This window comes from Neophocaena asiaeorientalis, unplaced genomic scaffold (genome assembly GCF_003031525.2).
Source record: "Neophocaena asiaeorientalis asiaeorientalis breed wild unplaced genomic scaffold, Neophocaena_asiaeorientalis_V1.1 scaffold108, whole genome shotgun sequence".
Taxonomy (NCBI): Eukaryota; Metazoa; Chordata; class Mammalia; order Artiodactyla; family Phocoenidae; genus Neophocaena; species Neophocaena asiaeorientalis.
Window position 1 is genome coordinate 826,294 of NW_020173770.1, and position 9,814 is coordinate 836,107.

At 46.9% G+C, this 9,814-nt stretch overlaps 1 protein-coding gene across 1 annotated transcript in view; it reads right to left on the reverse strand.

The window, feature by feature from the left end:
* The window catches only part of GLRX3 (glutaredoxin 3), a 31,056-nt gene extending 22,091 nt beyond the window's left edge, over positions 1-8,965 (reverse strand). The window contains exons 1-2 of the mRNA XM_024751567.1: positions 8,851-8,965; positions 3,373-3,481 (exon numbers count right to left, since the gene is read on the reverse strand). Coding sequence (XP_024607335.1) covers positions 3,373-3,481; positions 8,851-8,939 — 198 coding nt within the window. The 5' untranslated portion in view covers positions 8,940-8,965. The remainder of the gene's footprint in view (positions 1-3,372; positions 3,482-8,850) is intronic.
* Between the last annotated feature and the right edge of the window lie 849 nt (positions 8,966-9,814).

Sequence of the window (9,814 nt, forward strand, 5' to 3'; positions counted from 1 at the left end):
ACGGAGGTACACAAGAAAGACTTCACACAAAATGGATTTGATTTAAATCATCACGCTGTACACCTTAAATACACAAAATCTTTACTTAAAAAATAAAATAATAAAATCAACTACAAAGTTTTTAAAATAAATTGCCACTCCTATTAAAAGATGGATTTGAGGGCTTCCCTGGTGGCGCAGTGGTTGAGAGTCCGCCTGCCGATGCAGGGGACACGGGTTCGTGCCCCAGTCCGGGAAGATCCCACAGGCCGCGGAGCAGCTGGGCCCGTGAGCCATGGCCGCTGAGCCTGCACGTCCGGAGCCTGTGCTCCGCAACAGGAGAGGTCACAACAGTGAGAGGCCCGCGTACCGCAAAAAAAAAAACCAAAAAAAGATGGATTTGACTTGGACCATGAATATGACTAGTGGTACCCAATTTCATGACCCAATACTATTCTTCCTCCTTCTCACCCCCTACCAGAAACTATCCTGAAATAGTCTATCTACCAAACAATTTGATTTAATGATAAACATGTATTCCCATTTTAAATGCTAACAAACTGAGTTTACATAATTTGAAAAGCAAAGGCACTTGATATTTTAATTAGCTGGTTAATTTTATTCTGAACAAACGAAGGTTTCTGTGAGACTTCCAGCAACAGAAATAACTCATGGATCTCCTCCATGCCCCTGAAGGTGTGAGAACATCAGGGTGGGACACAGCCCCAGGACCTGCCTGGACATGGCAGCCGATGCAGGTGAGTGCAACCAGCACACGGCCTAAACATGGCACCAGGAAGGAGCACAGGTACTTTATTACCATATCATCAGTCCAGGAAGTGAAGGGATTCAGATGCAATACACGTGAAAATCTTGCCTTTCAGCAACCTATTCCAATGAGCACAAACTACTGGGACCAAAAATGTATGCTAGCTTTTCTCCAGTATTATTTTACCATCTTCTACAAAATAAGGAATTGTTGATGATCACAAACTGTGATTAAAACCATCTATATAATGATTCTGTAAATCTAAGTCATAGAATGAACTAACCTCTTATATGTCAAAGTCAAAAATGCTGAATGATGGCTATTTAAAAAAAAAAAAAAAGACCAAGAAATCAAAAGAAACAGAGGGTAGTAGAACATCAATTCTATACCCCAGAAGTTTCACAAAGCTCTCACTGAGAAAGCTGTTTTGAAATGAACCACATGCCTCTGTTACTGGGAAATGCCAAGAGATCTCAAATATTTTACCTCTCCTGGGCTGACTATTGTTCAGTACTGTGGCCTTTAAAAGTACCTACCTTCCAAATTCCACGCACATGATCTTTACCTTTGAGGATGTCTAAGCAAGAAAAACTATGCCACAGAATGAATTTGCAGAAAGTAACGACCTGGGCAAACTACGCACCTAGCCCTGTCACCCTCTCTGTGAATGGCAGGTGCAGTTGGGTTCAGGTATCCCCAACAGATAAGGGCTTCCCAACCCTTGGCGTGCTGAGACACTTAAGCACTTGAACAACTTAAAGTCTCACTGCCAAGTTTGGTACCAATGTGAGAAGTAATTCTATAGTCACTTTAAATAAATCATTCAAATGGCAGCTAAGAACAATGTGCTACTTAAACCAGTAACATTATACACGTAAAAGCAGACTTACAACAATTACCATCATCTTGATTAATCTTATGATTGAACGTTTAATCATTCATTTCACTTGTAATCATTATCTTTTATCACTGACCAAACATGCAGTTTTAATGTTCCCTTCCATTATTTATATTGAACATTTTAGGGTTACATTCTAAGGTTTCATTACACATTTCATTGGAATTTTAAATAAGTCCTTAAATTTTAAAAAGCTAACCATTATATTCATACTTGCTCTATCTGCGTAAAGAAACACTGGAAGGATTCATGCAAAATTAATACAAGCAGCTACTTACGGGATGGGACAACAGGGCTGACAGGGGAAGGAGTGGGGCGGACCTTCTCAAAGTACATCTTTGTATACTGTTTTGATTTCTGAACCATCTAAGTGCAATACTTATTCAAAGCACACTTATTTATATAGAAACTGTCTGAAAATTATATCACTCACTATACAAATGGATTAGTATGTCGGAATTCTGGGTCTTCAGTTTACATAAAAAGCGGCATACAAGCAATACAGTTGACATCACTTTTAACCCCATATACAGGTATACTTGCCAACATATCCTCTGAACTCACAAACCCTGGTTTTAAAAAATAAGGCTTTGGGCTTCCCTGGTGGCACAGTGATTAAGAATCCGCCTGCCAATCCAGGGGACACTGGTCCGAGCCCTGGTCCGGGAAGATCCCACATGCCGCGGAGCAACTAAGCCCACGCGCCACAACTACTGAGCCTGCGCTCTAGAGCCCGCGAGCCACAACTACTGAGCCCCGCGTGACACAACTACCGAAGCCCACAGCCTAGAGCCCGTGCTCTGCAACAAGAGAAGCCACCGCAATGAGAAGCCCACGCACCACAACGAAGAGTAGCCCCTGCTCGCCACGAGAGGAAAGCCTGCACGTAGCAGCAAAGACCCAACGCAGCCAAAAATAAATAAATAAATTTATTTTTAAAAAATAAAAATAAAGCTTTGATTTCCTGTCTGCTTTTTTAACTACTAAGGATTCAGCTTTCTCCCTTCCCAAAATTTCATTTCTAAGATATTCAGCTCTTATTTTGGCCCTGCTGCTTAAATGAGTACTAAGTCCTGATTGATAACGTTAAATGTGCTTAAACCTAGTGAGCTAATCCAGTCACAACTCTCACTTTCCTAGTACTGCCTCTACCCAAGAAAGATACCAGGAATGCAGAGCATGCAAAACAGGGTAAAAAAACAAAGGCAGCAAGGGAGAGACTGGCTTCCTTTTCCTCTGCTTCCTGGCAGGTCAGAAGAACTCAGTTTCTCCTGCAGGTCTGCACCTCCCCGGCCCCGACAGCAACCTCTTCCTACTGCCCCAGTCCCTACAGCGGCCTTCACACACTCTTTCTTGAATCACTTTCCATGTCACACCTAGCTTTTCAATGAAGTAAGTCTTGTTACTATCTTTACTATATTAAAACCACAATTCCCCAAAATGAATGATCTCATCTGCTTTTTGCCCATGTAGACACTCCCCCGACTGCCATCCTGTCCTCCCAACCAAGCATGTGTCAGGGAAAGTGTGGTGAGTTTTACACCACTCGGTACTTGAAAAATGCAAAAACATTTTAAGATGTTTAAGAATAATCTACTGTGATCCCAACACCAGGTATGAACATGAGGAATCCCACACCAGTCCTCCCTTATATGTTAATAAAATGTAGTCTAACCCATAAATCAGAATTAAATTCTTAAAAGACATGACACTGAAAATACAGTACCTTCACAAATGAAACCTGGGGGTGTTCTCTGGCTAGCTCTGCCATCACGTCGTTCATCTGACCACACTGTGGAGCCCATGGTGCCCAGAAATGGACTACAAGGAGGGACCTGTAAATCCATAAAATGCAGTTTTTAAAAATACAGTAGGTTTAGAAATAAGCAAATACTGATGCAGATCAAATTCTATTAGCAAAGAAACCTGTACAAGGACCGCCTGAATTGTGTTTGTACTGCTAGAATCTTGTTATATTAAACACAGACAGAAATATAACAACTTGCAAGGTCTTGAGAACCTTTTGGATGAATTTCCAAGTTAATATTTCTTGAGTCAATACTTAGCTCACATGAAGTGGTTCTGAATATTCATCCACCTCAACTACTAGCCACGTAAATTAACTCTATTTTGAGACCCTTAGGAAAGAAAGATGCAAACTAGATTTCTGTAGTCAAGGCACGTTTGTGAAAAATGACTGCGTATGCGTTACTACTACTCATGTTAGTATTTACTTTTTAGACATGGTACTGTGATGAAGTGACCACAGGAATAGGATAAAATGTTCCAGGGCTTCCCTGGTGGCGCAGTGGCTGAGAGTCCGCCTGCCGATGCAGGGGACGCGGGTTCGTGCCCCGGTCCGGGAAGGTCCCACATGCCGCGGAGCGGCTGGGCCCGTGAGCCATGGCCACTGAGCCTGCGCGTCCGGAGCCTGTGCTCCGCAACGGGAGAGGCCACAACAGGGAGAGGCCCGCGTACCGCAAAAAAAAAAAAAAAAAAGTTGCAAATGAAGGTATATAAGCAGAAGACAAAGGGAAAAAAGGGAGCTGCTTTTCACATACTTTTATTATGCTACAGAAGATTTTCTAAAAATTGATAGTATGAACAGACAGAATAGCGATTAATAACTTGTCAATGAAATTCTCAAGAATCTCAGTATGTATCTATCAACTATTTTAATATAAAATTATCTTGGCAAAGATATATTTAATTCTATCCTCATACCCAACTGAAAAACCCTTCAGTTTTACAGAATTCCAAATTCAAATATAATCCCCCTTGACTACAAAAAAATCTGAAAACCCAGGAAGAAAATACATTGAAAAATATGTTACATGGAGAAAGGAAAGAAAGGACAACTAACCTTGGGCAAGGAAAGGAACAGAATACTTGGCTCATGTGAGCTAAGTATTGAGAGAAGGAGGAGCCTACCATGCAGTGTTGGGGGCCGGAAGCCGAGGGAGGCACTGGGGACTTCAGAGAGCTGGGGGCAGGATTTGGTGGCACTGGAGCACAGTCTAAATTTCAGTACCTCCAAGTTCCTGGCTTAGTGACTGACGGCTAGTGATAGCACTAGCCACGAATCACAGTACAGAAGCTGCCAACCTGAGAGGAAAGGAAGTCTAGTGGGCTGTGATAGTCTGGAGCTCAGGAAAGAAGTCCATGCCTGATCTGCAGATCTGGGAATCAAGAAACAGCGCCAGCAGCACGCTCATCCACGCAGGAGGATGAAGAGGAGGCCGAGGGCAGAGCCTCTGGGGCCCATCAACACTAAGCTAGGACAGATGGCGGTAAAGGAGCCCTGGTGGTAGACCAGAGAAGGGACCTAAAAGGCACACAGCAAGGTTCCAGGGTCTCCCAGAAGTCAAGAAGGAAGGAGAGACAATCATCAAATGCAGCAGGAAGGGCAACCAGCAACAGTGAGCGTTAAGTCCAGTGGACGACAGAAGCAGCGTGTAGACCACTGGACTGAGGATGAGGAGCAGAGAAGGCTAGAAACCTACTCTGTAAGAGACTGGGCTGTAAACAGAGAGAGAGCAAGGATGAAGGCAGGATCAAGGAATGGGCTTTTTGCAATACAAGAGAATTTTCATCGTTTATTTTGTGAGGGGACAGAGTGCAAATGGGGAGGGAGAGGCTGAAGACACGAGAGGCAGCTAAGGATTCAAGGTCTCAAAGGTGGCAGGAGAGGGAAACTGAGAGCAGAGAAGAATTCGCCTTGAGAAGAGGGACAATCTCCTCCCGGTCAAGAGCAAAGGAATCAAGAATGGGTGAAGCTACAAGTAAATGTGTAGGTGTCGGGGGAGGGGCAAGTCGAAGAAGAGCTCTGGAAGATGCTTCTGGAAGTCCTGTTTTCCAGGTAGGAAGCAAGGTCATGTGCTGAAACGAAGGAAAATGGAGGACAGGGGTCACAGACAGGACCGAGGAAGACAGGAGGGCTGCCCAGGGGCACACAAGAGTAAAGCAGGAGGCTCTAAAGGCAGAGCCGCCTAAGGTGGGAAAGGACACATGGCAGGGCCCCTACTCCATGGGTTCCAAGTGCAGCAGCAGAAGGCAGGAGCTTCAACATGTGGGTAGGTGGGCAGAGACTATGGAGGAAGTATTTCACCAATTCCTGCTGCCTCTTCCTCTCGGGCATGCAGCTAGACTACACCTCTCAGTCTCGCTTGTGCCCCGGGCTGGGGCCCTGGAACTGAGCTGTGGCCAGTGGGACGCAGGGCAGAAGTGAGCTACCTGGCCCTGCAAAGCCTCCCGCGTGAGCCTCGGCCTGCTCCAGCCTCCTCTCGCAGAGCTTCTGCACAGCGTGGCGGGGGGCCTCTGGGGCCCAAGGGATGGTGGGAAGGAAGACAGGCCCATGAAACGACTGCACAGGAATGTTCACAGCAGCCTGGCGCACAACAGCCGACACCTGCAAGTAACCCAACGTCCACAAACTGGAGAACCTGCTGTATATTAACACAACGGAATACCACTCAGCAATAAAAAAGGAACCAACTACAGATACACGGCAGCATGGATGAATCCCCAAACACACTGAGCACAACAACCCAGACATGAAAGACCAGGAGTTCTGCGACTCCATTTACATAAAGCAAAAGAAGAGGCACAACTCAGTGACAGAAAGCAGATCACTGGTGGGGGATTACTGGAAAGAGCCTGAAGAGCATTCTGGGGCTCTATATTCTTGTCCTGAATGATGGTTACTTGTGTTAATACAAATGTCAAAATTCATCACACCCAGCAATTAAGATCTGTGCATTTTACTACAGTATATAATACCTCAATCTTTTAGAAGTCAGATACCACTTTTTACCAAACTGGAAAAGATTTTTAAAATCATAATATTCAACGAAAAAAAGGATACAGTGAGATGGCACTTTCATATCCTACCAGTAAAAATTAAATTGGAACCTTCCTGAAATTTCAAGATACTTACACACTTCCAAGTATCTATCCTACAGAAGTCATTAAAGAGACAAAAATGTACGTATATGAATATTTTCCCAGTATTTTACACAGCAAATAACTGTAAAAATCTATTGTCCAACAAGATAGTTTTCTTAATGGTCATACAATAAAATATCATAAAGCCATTAAAAATCGTGTGTCAAACAATGTTTAATGACATGGGAAAATGCTCACAATGAGTACATTTTTAAAAAATTAAAATAAGTTACCAAACTTTGTAACAGTATGTGCCAACGTAAGTAAAAAAGAAAAGAAAAAAGTACACATACACAACTTAACTTCCATTACTCCTAATGTGGCTTGGAAGAGTAATTTAACTTAACTTCCACATCTGTAAAACAGCAGTAACACCGTGGGAGGTTGGGAAGATCAAACAAAACTATGCACGCGCTTTGAAAACATTAAAGAATGGTATTAACGTTGTTATTTTACATGATCCACAATATTCTCATATTTAGATGCTTAACTTCCACTTTCCAATTAGGTACACCATGCCTAACATCATAAGGACATAAACCTGAAACAAACAAACGCTGTCACCCTCTCTTGGATTATATGTAAGTATTCTCTCCACCTTCATGGACAGCCCAATATGCAGGGTGCATTGTTGAAGGAAAACCTTTAGAGAAAGACGAGATTCAAATCCTAACTACTGTGATGTTAAACAATGTAATGAACCTTGGCTCTTTTCCAGTAAGATAATTAGTGATTGATAAATGGTTGTTTCTCTGTTATTACAGGTGTTCTCTTATAGTTATTCCTCTGCAGGTAACACCAGCCACCATCTATTAAGATCATATAATATTAGACTCTGTTAAATATTTTACAAATGGGTAAAAACCTTAATTACTCTGTAGATGGGTATTACTATCCATTAATATGAGGTATATAATATAATATACCTTATAATATAATTATACATTATATTATATAATACAATATATAATAATATCCATTATATGAGGTCTCAGTAACATATAAACATCTGATTATTTGACTTACGCAAAAAAATTTTCAATTCACATGAAATTTTAATACTGGGAAATGAAGATTTGTAAAGTAGACGTTACGTAACTACATTAACAAGTACTATTTAATATTCTGAAATGCTGCCAATTTCACCAAAAGTAGCAGAGATTTGTTCCTTCCGCAGATGCCAGGCATCACGTCCTTCCCATGTGCCCATTTAAACTCATCACCACGAAAAAGGTATATTGGTTTCCGGATCATTTCAAGTACGGGCCCGTGGCAAGAATTAACATTTAAACTTTTTCAACTGATGTCTTGACGACTTTTTTCTTTAAAAAACGATACATAAAATCAAAAATGTGAAACACACAAAAAGCAAAATAGTCCTCCAGGTGATCGTGAACTGAACACTTACGGAGGGCAGGTCCAACCGAGCCCTGCTCCGTTCACGACGCCGCCTCTGGGGTACTCCATAAGTGGGCCGCCGTAAGATGGGGGGAGCGCTGGATGAATCACCTTTCATCAATGAGTCCACGTCATTCCCTTCGCGCCCCCCCCGCCCCGCCCCACTCGCCCGTTTCTGGCAGTTTCCCAGCAAGACCGGAAATGCCGCAAGAGCGGCTCTGGTGAACACCTTCAACTTCAGCACGGCGGCGAAGCCAGACGGGAACTCTCCCGTCGCACCCGCACTCCGCAGCTCAGCCGCTCGCCAGCGTACTCACTACCCGCTTCCAACCGCGATCCGCTCCTGCACTCGCGCCGATACGCTTCCAGTGCCAGCGAGCCCGCGCAGCCGCGCCGCCGCACGCAGAAGAGCCCGGGCGCGAAGGCGCCGCGAGGACAGGCAGCACGCGTGCCCGCTCCCACACCCCCGGGTGGGCACTGTCCTACCCTCTCACCGCAGAGGACACTCCTGACACCTGGTTATGAAACGTGCGCAGCGGCTCTGGGGCTCGCTCCCTGGCAATCGGCTGGCGCTCCGCCGCCCCCACCGGCCATGCCCCGAGACACCGCCCAGCCCCCGAGAGCTCGGCCAGCGGAAGCCGCGAGACCGCTGCGGAGGCCCCGTGCCCGCCCGCCGGCGCCGACTCGCAAGCTCTGGGTTTCCATGTGTTCCCCCAGGCCCGGCCTCTGCATCCCGGTGGGTCTCCTTCAGACGCCGTCCCAAGGGCGAGGGGCACGTGGGCCAAGCCAGAACGGACCGCGGCTGAGCCCGTCCAGGAAACAGGAGACCAAAAAAAACCCTGCCGCCCGCCGCCCCGCTCACTTGGCTCTGAGGCGCAGCAGCTCCTCAAACTGCCCGGCTGAGCCGACCTCCACAACGGCAGCCGCCACCTCAACCGCCCCCGCCGCCATGCTGCCGCCGCTAGACGAGAGCAATCGAGCGCGGGCGGTCGATGGGGGAGGGGCTCGGGCGGCTGCACTCGGAAGCCCCGCCTCCGGCCCGCGCGGAAGCCCCGCCCCCCCGCGCCCGCCCCGCCCTGTAGGCCCGCGCGGAAGCCGGGAGCTGGTGAAACGCGGGAGGTTGGGGCTTACCGGCGGGCCAAGTGAGAGCCCCAGGCTCCTGACCCCCCGGGGCTCCGGACTGTCAGGAATCCTGGCCTCTGGGGTTCCTGGATGTCGGGGCGCCGTACGTTCCTTGCAACTCCTACGGCAGCTGGGTGAATGGTGTGTGTGATGTGAGTGTATGTTTAACAAAGTGAAATTTTAAGCTTAAAGGAAATTACGTAAAGGTGGGGATGGAATGGGAAGTTAGGGAAAGGGAGGTTGCGCCCTCTCCGAACCTCAACACTGACAAGGGGCTTCGAACTCGGTCCTGAAGAGCCCGAACCCGCGCCACCGCGTGGCCCGCCACCTACCCGCCGGCGGGGCCATCCCTGGGCGCAGCCAGGGCACAGCCCATCACCCATTGTGAAGCTCCGAGCAGCACGGCCTGGGCAGCTGGGCCGCCTCCAGCACCACGGGCCCAGCCCCAGGACCCTCTCACTCAGGCCCGCAGGCCCCACGCTCCTCTAACCTCGGGTCTTCCCTGGCTCTCCTTGGCATCGCCTAATGTTGACGCCCCAGGTAGTGTCCGCTCACCACCTTTCCACCTACCCCGCCTATAACTCCCACACTCTCCGTACTGGGTAAAATTGTCCATGGTCCTAGTATCCTCAATAACCAGGGAAACCTCAGCCGCCAGCCAAGCGCCCTCCCCTGCCTCCGGAGCCCAGCATCCATCTGCCCTG